Source organism: Schistocerca piceifrons, chromosome 1, assembly GCF_021461385.2.
Source record: "Schistocerca piceifrons isolate TAMUIC-IGC-003096 chromosome 1, iqSchPice1.1, whole genome shotgun sequence".
NCBI classification, from domain to species: Eukaryota; Metazoa; Arthropoda; class Insecta; order Orthoptera; family Acrididae; genus Schistocerca; species Schistocerca piceifrons.
The window spans coordinates 917,538,423-917,557,673 of NC_060138.1; the positions used below are offsets into that span (position 1 = coordinate 917,538,423).

Below are 19,251 nucleotides of genomic sequence, written 5' to 3' on the forward strand. Positions count from 1 at the left end.
AGCCACATAGGTAACATTGGCACAGTGTGGTCTGGTGACCTTTACACTTGGGATAGGCGGCAACTGAGTAATCAATTTCCCAGTTGCCACTGGGTCAGTAGACGTAGTGGCGAGCAGGCATTTTCACCCTTGATGACCCCAGGTGGCTGTGACATGAGAGTCAAAGGATGTCCACTGAAGGGAAGCTGGAATAACCACCCGGAATACAGTGTGTTCTAGCGTCAACAAGATAGTCCTATTGACGAAAGTCAGTCTGTGGTGCAGCATAAAACAATCAAAGAAAGGGTCCAATACATGGGCCAAAGTTCAGTCAGGCCACCCCCTTTAGACATGTTGCCGCACCTGGCAGAGAACATTTGGGACATGCACCAACAAAGTATTCTGTTTTCCCATTGATACCTAGCTAGTAGACATAGTGGCAAACAAGCATCTTCACCTTCGATGACCCCCCAGTGGCTAATAGTGTGAACAATACAACAGCTTGTAATAGGAAAGCCTTCTGCTACCTTCCGAGCTTCCACATCAAGATAAAAGCAAGATTTCCTCCTGGTCAAAACTGGTGTGGGGCGTTATAGGCAGAAGCAAGAAAGTGTCCACAATGGAGTGCTGAGCTGTCATGCAAAAGTGAATCTCTAATGGTGGTGACTGAGAACAGACTCCACTGCTCCGGTCTGTTGGCAGTGTTGCATCTGTGCTGCTGGGACAAAGACAGAGACTAAAGGTTTGTAATCCCTGACATGATGAAACTTAGCACCATATAAAAACACATGAAACTTCCTTATTGCATGAATAATAGCGAGGGTCTCCTCCTCGTTTTGGAAATAATTCTGTGGACCACATCAAGCAACTTTGAAGCAATTGCAGTTGGCTGCTCCGAATTGTCAGGGTTGCACAGGGCCAGCAATGAAGGCTATTCTTCAATGCCAGAAATGCTTCATCACATGCAGTCGTTCAGAAAAACTGTGCCCCTTTTTTCAGTAATGGTTAGGAGGATGCACAGTGGTAGCCACTCTTAGGGTGAATTTATGATAACGCCTAACTTTACCTAAAAAAAAGAATTGAGCTCCTCGTTAGTGGGTCAAGGAAGAGCGTCAATAGCAGCAATGTGACTGTTCTGCCTGGAGATAATGTGTTGGAGGTATTTAATAGAAAGTTGTCAAAAGTGAAATTTATCCAGAGTGCACTTGAGGCCCCTGCATCTTGCTCAGTTTGAAACGGAAGCTGAAGGTTTCACAGATGCTCCTCAGTGGAGGTAACCATGACCACAATATTGTCAAGATAGTTGATACAATGGGGAATACATTATGTGAGTTACTCCAACTAATGTTGAAAAAGTACCAGAGCACTTGCTATCCCCAATCTTTTATACGTGTGGAGACCAGGGGTGTTGTTGATGGCAAATAAGTTCTGTAGTTTTTTGTTGAGTGGCAGCCTGCAGATATACCTCCAATAACTCCACCTTTAAAAACAATGTCCTCTCACCTGTTTTGTCACAAATTCCTCTGGACATGGGATGGAATATGTGTCAGCCACAGCCTGTGTATTGATCATCACCTTAAAATCAATACATAGACAGAGTTTGCTGGGTGATTTCTTTATGATTACAAGCATTGTAGCTTACTGGCTGAACAAAATAGGTTCGGTTACCTCTAAAGCTGCCCACCTGTCAAGTTACTTCTTATCTTGATCACAAAATGACAGTGGCACCAGCCGCGTCTGAAAAAAAAATGAGGTTGTGCCATCGCTTTAATCCTGCAAAGCCCCGGAAAAAAATATCCAAACAACTGTTGTAAAGTTCATCAAGTTCCTGGTACAGTGCATGCTCAGATACCTGATTAATCAAATCGATAACTGTGAATCGAAATGCAGTGAAAGCATCCAAGCCAAACAAGTTTTCCAATATGTCCACCATCAATTGTCTGATAATGGGGATATTTTGTCTGTTGTAGGTAATAAGATGATGTGTTGCTGGAGACAATACGTGAGAATTGATAAGAAATGCTGAGACACATTGATTTGCAACTGAAACAACTTTCCATTGATTTGCACATTGATGAACATCTTGTTAGGAATCACCACAGTGTTATCACATGTAGGTCTGATGACATTAATATCCATTGATTGGTGGTGATGAGTGTGCAGCACCAGCAGACAACACTTGACATACTGCTGCAATGTGTCCTTTCTTCTGACAGTGGTGGCAGGAACACAAACACTTGAGGTAGTCTGGCCAGTCATGGTGAACAAAACAATCAAGGCACAACAGAAGGGGGTTGCAATAATCAGCATGCCATGGACATATTTGTGCGGCATGTGGTGTACAAGTGGGCTGCATTGCTATGCTTCCTGCCTCAGAGCATGCACCCAAACCTGAGTGCCTGCTGCTGTCCAATTTGACAGTGGCCATTTCTGCCCAGGAATCCACTTGGCAGCCAGCCACATGAGCAAATTAAAATGATTGAACAGTAGAAATGACCTTGTCCAAGGAGGGATCTTCAAACTGTAGTGGCCCCTGGTGGACCTCTTTATCATGGACCGACCTAATGAGTGCATCTTGGACCATAATGTCAGTGTACAACTCCTTATGTGGAGAGATAACAAAGCAGCTTTTCCGACTGACACCCTGCAATTCTGCAGACCAAGTGCGATATGATTGATGAGGTTGTTTCCTTCACTGATATTTATTCCAGTCTCACGGAAATAACATACATATATAATAAGATGACAAGTGACAAATTTTGTCAAAAGAGAGGGAAGCAGGTTCCTGAAGCGAGGCCAACTTTCCTAACAAGTGACACGTTGGGAGGGGGGCGATCCAAGAGAGAAAACAAGCCTTAATGCTAGTGGCATCCATTACCTGGAAGACAGTGAAGTGTTGCCATAAGGGCTTCTCATATGCCTCCCAGTAGCTTACAGATTCATCATAGGTGGGGAAGAGAGGTTGATGGTCTGGCAGTTGCTGTGGCTTTGCCAATAATTTTGAGTTAACACCCTGTTCAACAATACTGTGTGTTTCTGCTGTTGCAATTCCAATTGTTGTTGGCTTTCCAGCTGCTGCTGCAGCAAGCTTTGAAGCACCACCTTAAAGGACATGCTGGACATCATCGTCAAATGAATAAGAGACACACATGAAAAGTGCAGTCGCTCTTGTCAACTGAAACTGTAGTCACCCTTGTCAACAATCATGTTGCAATTCCACACACAAATAAGAATCTTGCACAAAATGATTCAAAAGAAAGCCTTTTAGAAATAAAATGTAATATATAAAGTGAATGTGAAAGCAGTAATGTTATATACATGGTGGTCCGTTGATCGTGACCAGGCCAAATATCTCATGAAATAAGTGTCAGATGATAGACCTATAAAGAACGAGCGTCAAACGAAAGAACTATAAAGAACGAAACTTGTCTAGCTCGAAGGAGGAAACCAGATGGCGCTATGGTTGGCCCACTAGATGGCGCTGTCATAGGTCAAACGGATATCAACTGCATTTTTAAAATAGGAACCCCCATTTTTTATTACATATTCATGTAGTAGGTAAAGAAATATGAATGTTTTAGTTGGACCATTTTTTTCACTTCGTGATAGATGGTGCTGTAATAGTCACAAACATATGGCTCACATTTTTAGACAAACAATTGGTAACAGGTAGGTTTTTTAAATTAAAATACAGAATGTAGGTACATTTGAACATTGTATTTCGATTGTTCCAATGTGATACATGTACCTTTGAGAACTTGTCATTTCTGAGAACGCATGGTGTTACAGTGTGATTACCTGTAAATACCACATTAATGCAATAAATGCTCAAAATGATGTCCGTCAACCTCAATGCATTTGGCAATACATGTAACGACATTCCTCTCAACATCAAGTAGTTCGCCATCTGTGATGTTCGTACATGCATTGACAATGTGCTGACGCATGTTGTCAGGTGTTGTAAGTGGATCAAGATAGCAAATATCCTTCAACTTTCCCCACGTAAAGAAATCTGGGGACATCAGATCCAGTGAACGTGCGGGCCATGGTATGGTGCTTCGACGACCAATCCACCTGTCATGAAATATGCTATTCAGTACCACTTCAACTGCACGCGAGCTATGTGCCACACATCCATCATGTTGGAAGTACATCGCCATTCTGTCATGCAGTGAAACATCTTGTAGTAACATCAGTAGAACATTACGTAGGAAATCAGCATGCATTGCACCATTTATACTGCCATCAATAAAATGGGGGCCAATTATCCTTCCTCCCACAATGCTGCACCATACATTAACCTGCCAATGTCGCTGATGTTCCACTTGTTGCAGCCATTGTGGATTTTCCGTTGCCCAATAGTGCATATTATGCCAGTTTATGTTACTGCTGTTGGTGAATGATGCTTCGTCGCTAAATAGAACGCGTGAAAAAAATCTGTCATCATCCCGTAATTTCTCTTGTGCCCAGTGATAGAACTGTACACGACATTCAAAGTCATCACCATGCAATTCCTGGTGCATAGAAATATGGTATGGGTGCAATCTATGTTGATGTAGCATTCGCAACAACGACGTTTTTGAGATTCCCGATTCTCATGCAATTTTTTTGCTACTGATGTGCGGATTTGCCGTGACAGCAGCTAAAACACCTACTTGGGCATCATCATTTGTTGCAGGTCGTGGTTGACGTTTCATATGTGGCTGAACACTTCCTGTTTTCTTAAATAATGTAACTATCCGGCGAACGGTCCAGACGCGTGGATGATGTCATCCAGGATACTGAGCAGCATACATAGCACACTCCCGTTGGGCATTTTGACCACAATAGCCATACATCAACACGATATCGACCTTTTCCGCAATTGGTAAACGGTCCATTTTAACAGGGGCAATGTATCACGAAGCAAATACCATCTGCACTGGTGGAATGTTACGTGATACCACGTACTTATACGTTTGTGACTATTACAGCGCCATTTATCACAAAGTGAAAAAAGTGGCCCAACTAAAACATTCATATTTCTTAATGTACTATACGAATATGTAATAAAAAATGGTGGTTCCTATTTTAAAAAACGCTGTTGATATCTGTTTGACCTAAGGCAGCCATCTGGTTTCCCCCTTCAGTCTAGACGAGTTTCGTTCTTTGTAGTTTTTTCATTTGATGCTTATTTCATGAGATATTTGGCCCGGTCACTATCAATGGACCACCCTGTATACAAAAAATGATGTATGTAACACTAATGGAAATTCCTGGATGGAGTGATACATAAAATAAGGGGAAGGCAGCCACTCACGTGTAGTGGATTGATGAGCACTAGCTCTTTTTCCAGCAACAGTAAAATCACACACACACACACACACACACACACACACACACACACACACACACATTCCCATGGCCACAGTCCACTTGCCATGGCCACAGAAATGTGCATTTGGGTGTCTGCAATGATAAATGTGAATGTGTGTATGTTTGCTGGAAAAAGAGCTAGTGCTCGTTTCCATTAAGCGTTACTGAGTCCCTTTTATTAGACAAACAATAAAAAATTCTTCTCTTTCTTTAAAGGTGACCGTTTCTGTTGCAGCAAGAGGGCAGACACAGAGTGCTGTTTAAGACTTTCCTGACATGGTAACTGCTTCATTGGTTCATGGGATCACATCAAATAATGTTGTGGAAGCTGCACAATATTTTGACAAGACAGCTACCTGTCATCTTCAGTAAGCACCTGAAGATGACAAGCAACTGCCTCATCAAAATACTGTGCAGCTTCCCCATCATTAACCGATGCTGCGCCTGTGAACCAATGGAGAAACAGTGTAATTATAAATAAACAGTAGTTTATTCCTGACTGTTTATACTATGCAGTACAAACTCCAGTTTCTTTCCACGCTACGATGAACTGCAGGTATCGGTTTCACTCTTCTGTGGCCAGGATATTTTTTTTTTTATTTTTCCATCTCCTGTGAGTACGCTGCTCTACAGTTTACTTTCTCCAAATGACACCATAAATCCTACACACGAATTTTTTTATGAAATTGTTGACCAACATTTTTGCCTAGTTCTCATATCATCAGTTAACCAATAGTCATAAAAGAAGAGTTACATAATGCAATTGGCAGAGAACAAATGCTGTTGGCTTTCCAGCTGCTGCTGCAGCAAGCTTTGAAGCACCACCTTACAGCACACACTTGACATCACCGTCAAATCAACAAGAATAATTATGTCTCCTTACACATATTCTTCATATTGGTTATAGAGTATTTTGCTGTGTTATAGTCAACATGCAGTCACAAATATTTGATTTTTTTGTTCTCTGTTTGTTTGTTTATTTATGTACTGTGTCAGCCCTTTGGACACTGACTGAGTCAGTACTTGCGTAGGTCACAACTGCTTTGTATTAGAAGAGTGGTATGGGGAGGGGGGGATGGACTCTGCATGTTTGTACTCCAAAACATCAATTCAATTCCTTCAATTTTTTTTCAAAATTTGTCAGAAATGAAATATATGTTGCTCAAGTGTATGTACTAGAAAAGCTTTTCAGTCATATGCTGTATTCAAATCATCCAGTCCTCTTTTATCTATGCTGTGGGGTGATGCAGTGTATTGTTAAACTTAAGATAATACTTATTTTTTTATGTAAGTTTCACCTCTCGCACTTAACTGTACCTAACTGTGATCTCCATGGTGTCTCCCAGCTTATAATACTGGAACCTGGTAAAAAAACCTCATGTTGTGATTGTACAATCTTTCTCCCAACTAGTAAGCACTCCATTTGCAAACACGTCTTGATTCTTAACTTCAGCGTTTGTTGCATTACTGTAAATTATACAGGCATCTGAAAATGCTCCTGGTTATTTGTTACAACTAGACTCAGCATCACTTCATTCACTATAGAAGTATAGAAAAGCTTAAAAAGAAACTCGCAGAGTCACTAATACTCTCCATTCTTTATAATGGTGAACCTATTTTCCAGGGACTTTCTTATGAGTGCTCGCATTGGTCGGAACTGGCGATGAATGCTTGAGTGCAATATATGTGCGATATCTGTTATTTCGACCATATCGCTCCTGCCTTTGAACAATTATCATGACTATGTGGCAATAAATGTAGAGATTATCATACCCGGTGTTTGCTGTATTGTCTTCTCAACCAGTGCATTTCTTCCTATTTGTCTTCAACCCTTCACAATTATTGGAACAACACGGCTGAAATACTCATTCTCAACAAAGTAAAATCCCCTCTGCACCACTGCACAACACTGCCATGTTCTCTAAATCATTCTCTGTCTCAGGCATCAAACTTTAGAATGATATTTCTAAAAATATTAGAGGAATTAAAATCCTTTCAAACTTCAGAAGACAGCTGATGACCCACCTTCTATCACAATAACTATGTCTTCTGCAGCTCACTCCCAATAACCCACCCTCCACCACTACTTTCCCCTCCCCTTGTCTACAGAGCACTCTATTGAAAGTCACTTCTTTCCTAACAGCCATTGTCAATTTCGTTTCAATCTTCTCCTCTTTCATTATCCTTTCCACTAGTAATACCAAACAAGGCCTCAAAAGTGTTAAACTAACCAACATTATTCTTAATGCTTCCATTATTATTGTTGTTATTGCCAGTTATTATTTTTCATTGATAATGCTAATTATCATTATTGCAAATTATTTGTAATTTGACTCTGATGTAATATTTTTTGTATGTGTTGTTCCTGGTCAGACATAAGAGAGGGCCTTAAGGTTCTAATATGGTCAGGCTAAATAAGCAGTAAATAAATAAGCAGTAAATATGTGAACAGAAAGGGACTTCAGAAAGGCTTCATCGTACCACCTAGCCCAACATACGAGGGGGGACCCAAAAGTAACCGGAATCATAATCCTGCACATCGTGTACTTGTAGTAGCAGGTTGTGCCGCCAGAGGGTTGTAGTAGGAGCTCTGCTGAGTCATTCTGCCACGCGGCATCACCAACAGTGAGAAGTGTGGTTTCTGTGAGTGTGCGTACAGTGCAGACGTGACACCAGGAAATGGCTAGTTCTTACGAACAACGTGCGGGCAGTGAAGTTTTGTTTCTTGCTCGGCAAGAACGCAGCAGAAACTGTTGTGATGATTCAGACAGCCTACAAAGACCATGCTCTTAGTAAAACACAAGTGTTCGAATGTTTTTCTCGGTTTAAAAAGGGAGAAATGGTGGTTGAAGATCAGCCCTGTTCCGTTTGACCTTCAACTGCTTGAAGCGAAGACAGTATCGACAAAATCCGTAATCTCCTCAGTAAAGATTGACGCAGGACAATCAACCAACTTGAGAACTTGTTCGGGTTGTCCTGGAGCTCAATTCAGCGCATCTTGACCATCGATTTGGGGATGCGAAGAGTGGCAGCAAAATTCGTGCCGAAGCTTCTTACCGGAGATCAAAGGGATCGTCGCGTTCAAGCCTGTCACAAAATGAAGGATGTTGTCAAAGATGATCCACATTTTTTCAAGAAAATCATTACAGGTGATGAGTCATGGGACTATGAGTACAATCCAGAAAGTAAACAACAGTCATCACAATGGATGTCACCTGGCTCACCTCGACCAGAAAAAGCTTGACAAGTGAAATCGAATGTGAAAACGATGTTGATTTGTTTTTTTACATCAAAGGGATCATACACTCTGAATTTGTCCTTGAAAACCAGACAGTAAACCAGGAATTCTATTTGGAGGTTATGAAACGGCTTCGCAGAAGTTCGTCCCGAAAACGTTCGGCTTTGTGGGATTCTGATGTGTGGTTCCTGCATCACGACAACGCTCCCGTGCACACAGGTCTCAGCATTCGCCAGTTTTTGGCCTCAACGAAGACAACTACCTTGACTCACGCGCCCTATTCGCCGGATTTAGCACACTTGGACTTCTTCCTATTCCCGAGGGTGAAAAGAGACTTGAGAGGGAAGCGTTTTGTGGATGTGGAAGATGTAAAACGCAATGTCATTAAAGTGCTAGCAGGTATCAAAGAGGATGAATTTAAAAGGTGCTTCGAACACTGGAATGAACATTTGGACAAGTGTATTAATGCTAATGGAGAGTACTTGGAAGGAGATTAAGGTTGTATTTGAAAACAATAAAGTATATGCTTTCTAGAAAGAAATTCTGGTTATTTTTGTGTCCCCCCTCGTACACACTTATTACTAAAGAACTTACATACATCTGAAAACAACAGAAACCTAGAAAACTCAATGGAACTAGTGGAGAGAATCAAGAATGTAGACATATGAGACACAGCAAGCCTCATATCATTTGATGTCACGCAATGTACACTAGTCTAATATTCCAATAAATGAAACAACATCACCATACAAAGACTAAAACAACAAGGAAACATCCCAGTTTCACACATTAATGAAATAGCAACAATACTCAAGACCATAACAGCACAAAATTACTTTATGTTAAATAAATAATTTTGTTCCCAACATGAAGTGCTGCCAATGGGATCAACAATTAGGGGTATCGGGACAGACATGTCAGCACAGAAAAACCTCAGAACACAGGAAACACTCACAGATAAATTCAACAGATCAGGATCATATGCTCCCATGTGCAACACTTGTCAATCACTATACATAGGACAAACATGGAGGGACTTTAAGGTACTGAGAACAGCTCAGAGGCCTAAAAAGTAACAGCACCCATAGCACATTTGCTGACCACCTAATAGCCATAATCACAACCAAACTATAATAGCAACAGATTTAAAAATACTGAACACTGATGGTGTGAAGAAACACAACAACATAGTGCTCACCATGCTTTGCAAAGTAAAAAGACATTTATAAAAAATTAAATTAACAAAGTATATTAATATGTGTGTGCAGTGTCCTCAGAATACAAGGGGAGGAGAATTAATCACAACGAAACAGAGTGGTAACAAATATGTATGCAAAACATTTTGACACGTCAAAACCACGTTTTTCAAAAATCAAGGAAAGTATTAACTCACCTATGACATCCACATTTACGTAATTTGGTTTGCAGATGACAAGCTATCAGCACAGGACACCATACAGTTGGTCCTGCAAAACCATGTAATGTAAAATCACAGTAAGAAGTGAAGCTTTCTTTAAGCCTCACTTTGTTAGTTCAGTTACAATCTAAAATATGTTCACTTTTTGCAGTTTTCAGTAAACAAAAACCCACTTATGATGGCACAGAGGTGCTGAAACATGTTTGAGTAAGAAGATAAAACAGTGTCTTTGCAAAAAGGCAGAACCTGTATCTTATTACTTCTGCTTGTTATATATTATTTCATAAGATCATTAACATATATGAGAAATAATAGTTGGCCTAGGTTGAGTCCTTTGGAACCCCAAAAGTGATTTCTACCCAGTTAAAAGAATTTCCCCTGCTTATGTTGTTTGAATTACTAAATACAACTGTCTGCCATCTTTTGGTCAGATATGACATTATTCTTTTGTTGGCTGTACCATCAGTACCATAAAACCTCAGTTTACCTTGAAGAATATTGTGATTCACACAGTAAAATTCATCAGATAAGTAACAGCAAATACAGTCTGGTACATCTTTTATTTAATGTTTGTAAACTTTGGTGAGTGAACATGTAACTGACATTCTCAGTAGAGCAACTCTTCTGAAATCCAAACTTTGATTTACTAAGGAAATGTTGTTGTTCAGGTAGGATACAAACCTAGAGGACATCACCTCCTCAAAAACTTTGGAAAATGATGTCACCAGTGAAACCGGTTAATAGCTATTAATGTATCTCCTATCCTCTCTCTTGTGGAGGAGTTTAACACCAGCATATTTCAATCTCTCTGGAAAAATGCTCCAAGTCAATGATGCAATATGCATTTCAGAAAAGACAATAGGTCAATTTATTACATTGGAACAATTCATTAGTACTTTGTTGAAATCACTATCAAATTCAAATTAGCTTTTATATTTGAGATAATATGTAATTTTTTTTTTTTTAATTTTAGGGGGAGAAATGGGTGAAACATCCATATGACTGAATTTCAAGTGAGTTTCTTTTTCAGCATGCTGCTCCAATTTTTCACCCTGAATTGCTTGTCCCTATATTTTCTACTGTATTTCAGAGATGATACCTGCTGCACTGTGACCAATCATTGATAGTCTACAGCTACATTTATCACACCTTGCTACACAGATTTAATGCTTAAAAATGTAACTAAACCACTTAACACAGTTCACATGACACAAATTATCACTGTTTAGGAGCTACAAAAATGTGGTCTGCAGATTGGCACTTTTTAAGTGTATGTTAGAATGCAAAAATTTAGCTATTTCTCTGTAAAAGCGAGAACTTAGCACTCACTGAACTGCAGTAAATGTTACTTAACTTATTCACAGTTATATGCAACTTTTAAACACTCCTTATCATGAATATTACTTGATATTTGACAGAGTTTACTATTGACAAAATACATCCTACTTTTCATCATACGTTAAATGCTAAACCTCAGAACACGAAATATTCAATTACCCATGTAAAGGAGATATATATAAAGGAACATACTTACATTTGCAGTATTAAGATAGGCACATATCATGTAGCAGAGATGCAGAGTCACAGATAGGTGCTACAAAAAGACCATCACAAAATAAGCTTTCGGCCAACACACAAAACTCGCACACACGACCACAGAATCCGGTGTGTGTGTGTGTGTGTGTGTGTGTGTGTGTGTGTGTGTGTTTTTGTCTACTTTCAACGAAGGCTTTGTTGGCCAAAAGCTCATTTTGTGACAGTCTTTTTGTTGTGCCTATTTCTGACCCAGCATCTCTGCTGTCTGGTGAATAGCAACTATCCTTTTCATAATATTGTTACATTCCATCCTGGATATCTGTTGTTTGATACATATTAAATGTGCTTCACTTTTCCCTGCAAAAATTGCCTCTTCTTCACTAGTATCACAGATGCCGCTACAGAGGTATCAGTTCTACGAACAAAAGAATAATGTTATGTTATGGGTTCACCATTGAGAGTATTCAGAACCTCATCACTTTCCACATTTCCAGTATTTACTTTGTGTCATACATCTCCATACACTTCTACTGCAACCATTTTATATACTGCAAAACCTTTAAGATGATGATCATGTGTAGTTCACACATATATTTATTTTTACTGCTTTCTAGTGTAGTCATTCTAGGCATGGTCATAGTTCCAACCATATTGTGATCATATTATTAATGTATGTATTTTACATGCCATATTTTATTTTTGCATTATTAGTTTGGATGTTAAAGAAAGATGACATTTTAAAACTATGGAATGGAAATAACTGAGCAGGCTGATTATCAAAGACGGACAAATTTTTTTTTTTACTTAACTTAGATTTTAACTAACTCCAGTAGTTCTCGAAGTTAAATGTAATCATAATCTTTTCAAGTTTGAAAAAAACTGATTGAAAGCTGTTCAAAATGAATGCAAATTGTGACCTGCAGAACAAAATTTGGACAACCCTATTACATTGCTACTTCATATGTGGCCAACTTCAGCAGCAGCCAATAAGATGACAGGAACGGTTCTTTGGTGCTCCTATACCACAAAGCACTTCCAGTGTGATGGAACCTCTTCTGCTGTAAGAAATAATGGATGGTTTATTAACTCTTTCGTTAAATGTGCAGAAAAATTTCTATCTACCCAGACTGCCTATTACAGCTACCAGCTCTACTGTTATAATTTGTCAGTTATGACTGGGTCTTCATAATAACAAAACAGTACCCCTCAATTCATGGTGTTGGTGTGAACATGAAATGCAGAAACCTTCAAATCAGTTACTGCTGTACGTGATAATCTTTGTGAACAATTTCAAAATGAGGAATTTCATTTCACAGATACTATTCATCTTATTTACAGATGATTCAAATGGCTCTGAGCACTATGGGACTCAACATCTGAGGTCATCAGTCCCCTAGAACTTAGAACTACTTAAACCTAACTAACCTAAGGACATCACACACATCCATGCCCGAGGCAGGATTCGAACCTGCGACTGTAGCAGTCACGCAGTTCCGGACTGAAGCGCCCAGAACAGCACGGCCACCTCGGCCGGCTACAGATGATTCCTCAGAACAGAACAAATATCAGTGCTTTCATGATGCATTGTTTCTGGCTCATTAAATGTTGTTGTTGTTGTTGTTGTTGTGGTCTTCAGTCCTGAGACTGGTATGATGCAGCTCTCCATGCCACTCTATCCTGTGCAAGCTTCTTCATCTCCCAGTACCTACTGCAGCCTACATCCTTCTGAATCTGCTTAGTGTATTCATCTCTTGGTCTCCCTCTATGATTTTAATCTCCACGCTGCCCTCCTGTACTAAATTGGTGATCCTCAGAACATGTCCTACCAACCGATCCCTTCTTCTAGTCAAGTTGTGCCACAAACTCCTCTTCTCCCCAATTCTATTTAATACCTCCTCATAGTTATATGATCTACCCATCTAATCTTCATCATTCTTCTGTAGCACCACATTTCGAAAGCTTCTATTCTCTTCTTGTCCAAACTAGTTATCGTCCATGTTTCACTTCTCTACGTGGCTACACTCCATACAAATACTTTCAGAAACGACTTCCTGACACTTAAATCAATACTTGATGTTAACAAATTTCTCTTCTTCAATAACGCTTTCCTTGCCATTGCCAGTCTACATTTTATATCCTCTCTACTTCGACCATCATCAGTTATTTTGCTCCTCAAATAGCAAAACTCCTTTACTACTTTAAGTGTCTCATTTCCTAATCTGATTCCCTTAGCATCACCTGACTTAATTCGTTTACATTCCATTATCCTCGTTTTGCTTTTGTTTATGTTTATCTTATATCCTCCTTTCAAGACACTGTCCATTCTTTTCAGCTGCTCTTCCAAGTCCCTTGCTGTCTCTGACAGAATTACAATGTCATCAGCGAACCTCAAAGTTTTTATTTCTTCTCCATGGATTTTAATACCTACTCCGAACTTTTCCTTTATTGCTTGCTCAATATACAGATTGAATAGCATCGGGGAGAGATACAAACCTGTCTCACTCCCTTCCCAACCACTGCTTCCCTTTCATGCCCCTCGACTCTTATAACTGCCATCAGGTTTCTGTACAAATTGTAAATAGCCTTTCACTCCCTGTATTTTACCCCTGCCACCTTCAGAATTCGAAAGAGAGTATTCCAGTCAACATTGTCAAAAGCTTTCTCTAAGTCTACAAATGCTAGAAACATAGGTTTGCCTTTCCTTAATTTTTCTTCGAAGATTAGTCGTAGGGTCAATATTGCCTCACGTGTTCCAACATTTCTATGGAATCCAAACTGATCTTCCCCGAGGTCAGCTTCTACCAGTTTTTCCATTCGTCTGTAAAGAATTCGCGTTAGTATTTTGCAGCTGTGACTTATTAAACTGATAGTTCGGTAATTTTCACATCTGTCAACACCTGCTTTCTTTGGGATTGGAATGATTATATTCTTCTTGAAGTCTGAGGGAATTTCGCCTGTCTCATGCATCTTGCTCACCAAATGGTAGAGTTTTGTCAGGACTGGCTCTCCCAAGGCTGTCAGTAGTTCTAATGGAAAGTTGTCTACTCCAGGGGCCTTGTTTCGACTTAGGTCTTTCAGTGCTCTGTCAAACTCTTCATGCAGTATCATATCTCCCATTTCATCTTCATCTACCTCCTCTTCCATTTCCATAATATTGTCCTCAAGAACATCGCCCCTGTGTAGACCCTCTATATACTCCTTCCACTTTTCTGCTTTCCCTTCTTTGCTTAGAACTTTAAACGTGCTCCAAGGAATATAAAATCTCTCAAACTAATTTTTCCTCTTAATGGCCACTCTTTCCTTACCTGAGACAGAATATTTGACATACTGGTAAAAAATATTAGAAGGAAAAATATAATTTTTAACATAAGATTACCATGAAATATATGCCAAACATGGGACATTGAAGATATATGGAAAAGACTGGATTGCATGTAATTGGAGAGAGCAAGCAAAAGCAGCAGTAATATCACCCCAAACTTGAATTTTTGGCTGTCAGAGTTTGAACCATTGCTTCATAATGTGGTCAAAAACCAGAAGAAATATTCTTGTCAAAGGAGAGCTGAATTACTTCAATGACTTTAGAACTTCTCTTTCTATAATAGGATGTTTAAATCATTTCTGCATGATAACCACATACTGGTTCCAGAGTGCAGCAAAATCAACCCTCAGAAAGTTAACATTATCAAAAAGCTGTTGATCAAACTCTATGTAGCAAAGTGGCTAGACATTCAGATGTTACAGTGACATGAAACATACTTAGGAAAAATTCAGCAGAATGTCAGAATGAAGTTGAATTTGATGTCCATATTGAAAGTTAGGTACTGATCATTAAGAAATTGTAATTGTGAACATTAAGTAGTTAATCAGCGTCACAAGAATATTTATTTTTGCAAACTTGTTTTATGTTTGTGAAAAGTTTATGTGTAATAGAAGAAGATTAAGAATATAATATCTCACTGTGTCTTTGCTCTATGTAATTAGAGGTTTGGTACTATGGGCTATTTACTTATACTGATTGAGTTTTATTACTATCAAGGAAGGTGATAAAATCAATTTTCTTTATACAGTGTCAACCTCACAAATTTCAAAATTGCATAGAGAAGTTAAAAATGTCTGCCATCAGAATCAAACTTGAACAAATCCTCACACCTGTAAAAAGGAGGAGGGGAAAAAAAAAAAACCTCCAGAGGGCTCCTAAATTTATTCACAAATTTCTTCTTTTTTATTCATTCTACATCAAAAAGTGAACTGAAATTTATTTTTCAGGGGTCATAAGTCACCTGAAAAATATTCAGTACTCTATGCAATGCAGATCTCTGTATATTAGGTTTTGGCCGCTCCTGTAAAAAGTTGAAAAGTGGAGTTGTCCATCTTACAATGATCTCATCAATTAAGTATTTTGAGTACTTCCATTTTGCGGCATGATTGGTTTGGAAGGAAATAGGTACATTTTAAATATATAATTCATGTAAACATACTGTGGAGGATCATTGTTAGCTACATGGCATCAGAATCTGTGATGTCTGTTGGTATACAACTATTGCCTTTATTTCTAATAAAAATCTGAATTTGTATTTATTTAAAAAATTTCCTCTTTCAGATTTTACAACGTTCTTCAAGTCTGGTGTCATCTCCAGAAGAACAGACTACATCTCAAGCAGGAAATCATCAACCAGCTGTCCAGAATGCACACATTCATTCGAAACTGAAAAACTGGTACTCACCATTCTGCAACAGGTGGCTGTCACTTGGAGGTGTTAGTATTCCCAAACTTAATGATGTTAATGTGGCAGATGATAGTTAATTCAGAGGAGGTTATGTTTCAGTACAGCAAAGAAAGGCCTTTTATCAATATTAACATAAAGTCATTACATTACCTTACGAGTATTTCAACCTTCCACGTTTCAACAAAAAGATTCACACAATTATAGCTTTCGGCCATTAAGGCCTTTGTCAGCAGTAGACACACATACACACACGCTCACACACACACACACACACACACACACACACACACACACACACACACACACACACACACACTCATGCATACGCAACTTGCACACTCATCTGCAGTCTGAGCTGAAACTACATTGTGGGTAGCAGCACCAGTGCATGATGGGAGTGGCAACTGGGTGGGGGTAAGGAGGAGGCTGGGGCGGGGAGGGGGAGGGATAGTATGGTGGGAGTGCTGGACAGTGAAGTGTTGCAGGTGAGGGGACAGGTTCAGATTCATTGACAACATCTTTGCTATCTGGATTGAAGGTGAGGACACCTTATTCACATTTGTCCAGAGCCTCAACAACTTCTCCACCATTTGCTTCACCTGGTCCTACTCAACCCAACAAGCCACCTTCCTACATGTTGACCTTCACCTCAGAGACGGCTACATTAGTACCTCCATCCATGTCAGACCTACTAACCACCAGCAATACCTCCACTTTGACAGCTACCACCCATTCCATACCAAGAAGTCCCTTCCATACAGCTTAGCCACCCGTGGTCGTCACATCTGCAGTGACGAGCAGTCCCTCTCAAAATATACTGAGGGTCTCACTGAAGCCTTCACTGACTGTATTTATCCTCCCATCCTTGCACAAAAACAAATCTCCCATGCCTTATCTTTCCAGTCTCCCACCACCTCCTAAAGTCTCACAGTCCGGCCAGAGAGGAGCATTCCCCTCGTAACCCAGTACCATCCAGGACTGGAGCAACTGAATTACAGTCTCTGACAGGGTTTCAATTACCTCTTGTTGTGCCCTGAAATGAGAAATGTCCTGCCCTCTATCCTTCCCACCCCTCCTACAATGGTATTCCGCCATCCACTGAACCTACACAATATACTCGTCCATCCTTACACAACACCTGCTCCCAATCCCTTACCTCATGGCTCATACCTCTGTAATATACCTAGATGCAGCATCTGTCCCATACATCCTCCTACCACCACCTACTCCAGTCCAGTCACTAACATCACCTATCTCATCAAAGGCAGGGCTATCTGTGAAACCAGTCATGTGATTTACAAGCTAAGCTGCAACCACTCTGCTGCATTCTATGTAGGCATGACAACCAACAAGCTGTCTGTCCACATGAACGGCCACCGACAAACTGTGGCCAAAAAACAAGTGGACCACCCTGTTGGTGAACATGCTGCAAAACATGATATCCCTCATCTCAATGACTGCTTCACAGCCTGTGCCATATGGATTCTTCCCACCAACACCAGCTTTTCTGAATTGCACAGGTAGAAACTTTCCCTGAAATACATCCTACGTTCCTGTTACCCTCCTGGCCTCAACCTTCGTTAGTCACTGTCCTCACCTATCCAGCCCCCACCCTGTTCCCATTCCAGCACTGCACAGCCGTCATTTCACTGCTAAACCCAGACTTTTAATTTATTTTTATTTTATTTCTCTCCTTTCCACTACTTATCCCCCCCTCTGCACCTTCTCTCCTGCTCTCCGTCTAAACTGCAACACTTCACTGTCCACCACTCCCAACATACTATCCCTTCCCCTCCCTGCCCCAGCCTCCTCCTTACCCCCACCCAGTCGCCACTCCCATCATGCACTGGTGCTGCTGCTCACAGTGTGGTTTCAGTTCTCTGAGACTGCAGACATGTGTGCAAGTTGTGTGTGTGTGTGTGTGTGTGTGTGTGTGTGTCTACTGCTGACAAAGGCCTTAATGGCCGAAAGCTATAATTGTGTGAATCTTTTTGTTTTGCCTATCACGACTCAGCATCTTTGTTATATGGTGAGCGGTGACTTTCCTTCTCTGGCATTGTTACATTCCATCATGGAATTTCCATTGTTTGATTTTAACCTTCCATGTTTCCTACACATGACTGACAACATTGTGCCACTTGTCAAGTTTCAATGTGTGTGTGTGTGTGTGTGTGTTAGAGATAGATAGATAGAGAGAGAGAGAGAGAGAGAGAGAGAGAGAGAGAAGAGATTGGGAAACCAACATCACAACATGTCATTATACCATGGGTCATAGTAAGTCTTTAAAATTATTATAGATCTCTGGGTTTAAAGTAATGTGCTGCTAATGACTAATTACCCTTCCAGTAAGTAGCCAAGAAAAGTTAATCTGTTTTGCCTAATATAATGCTAAAAGGATGGCAGTGTTTACTTGTAATATCAATAATTTTGATATAATTTTCATATAAATAAATTTGTGACTATTAATGGGTCTTCTGTAATTTAACTTAATGACACAAGTACTGGTAAGCCTCAGTATGTGTGCTTTCATTATCTGCATTTTTGCTTACAAATGAGTCAGTTTATTCATAATTTGAATTTGTTGCTCTTGTGTAATCCATGTTTGTAGTTAAAATTATTGGATATATGGTCTTTCTGTTGTGCAAAAAACACTGTTTTGCATGACAGGCAGAACTTATATCCAAAGATTCATGTTTTAATGTATAACATAGCATCACAATCACGTCATTAGCTGTCATTAAGCAAAGGCAATAACATTGTACATTTACACATTTTGCACTCCCATATCACTGCAGTAAACCTGTAACAGTGAATGTGTGAGGTGTTTTGGTTTTTTAAGTAACAGAGAATAAAATGTAAGTGGGTCTGCAGGAGATGAAGATGCAGATATGAAAATTATGTTTATTAGAAAAGAGGTCAAAAGTTTTGGATCACTATGAGAAAGGTTGCCATATTGTTCATATTCAGTGCATTGTGGGTCTTGATGAATCCACAGT

General features: G+C 39.8%; 1 protein-coding gene across 5 annotated transcripts in view; it reads left to right on the forward strand.

The window, feature by feature from the left end:
• Window positions 1-19,251, forward strand: part of LOC124717142 (solute carrier family 12 member 8) — a 195,524-nt gene that overhangs the window by 162,455 nt on the left and 13,818 nt on the right. For all 5 annotated transcript variants that reach the window (XM_047243930.1, XM_047243905.1, XM_047243896.1 and 2 more), the window contains exon 11: window positions 16,129-16,284. In XM_047243930.1, the coding sequence (XP_047099886.1) occupies window positions 16,129-16,284 (156 nt within the window). The remainder of the gene's footprint in view (window positions 1-16,128; window positions 16,285-19,251) is intronic.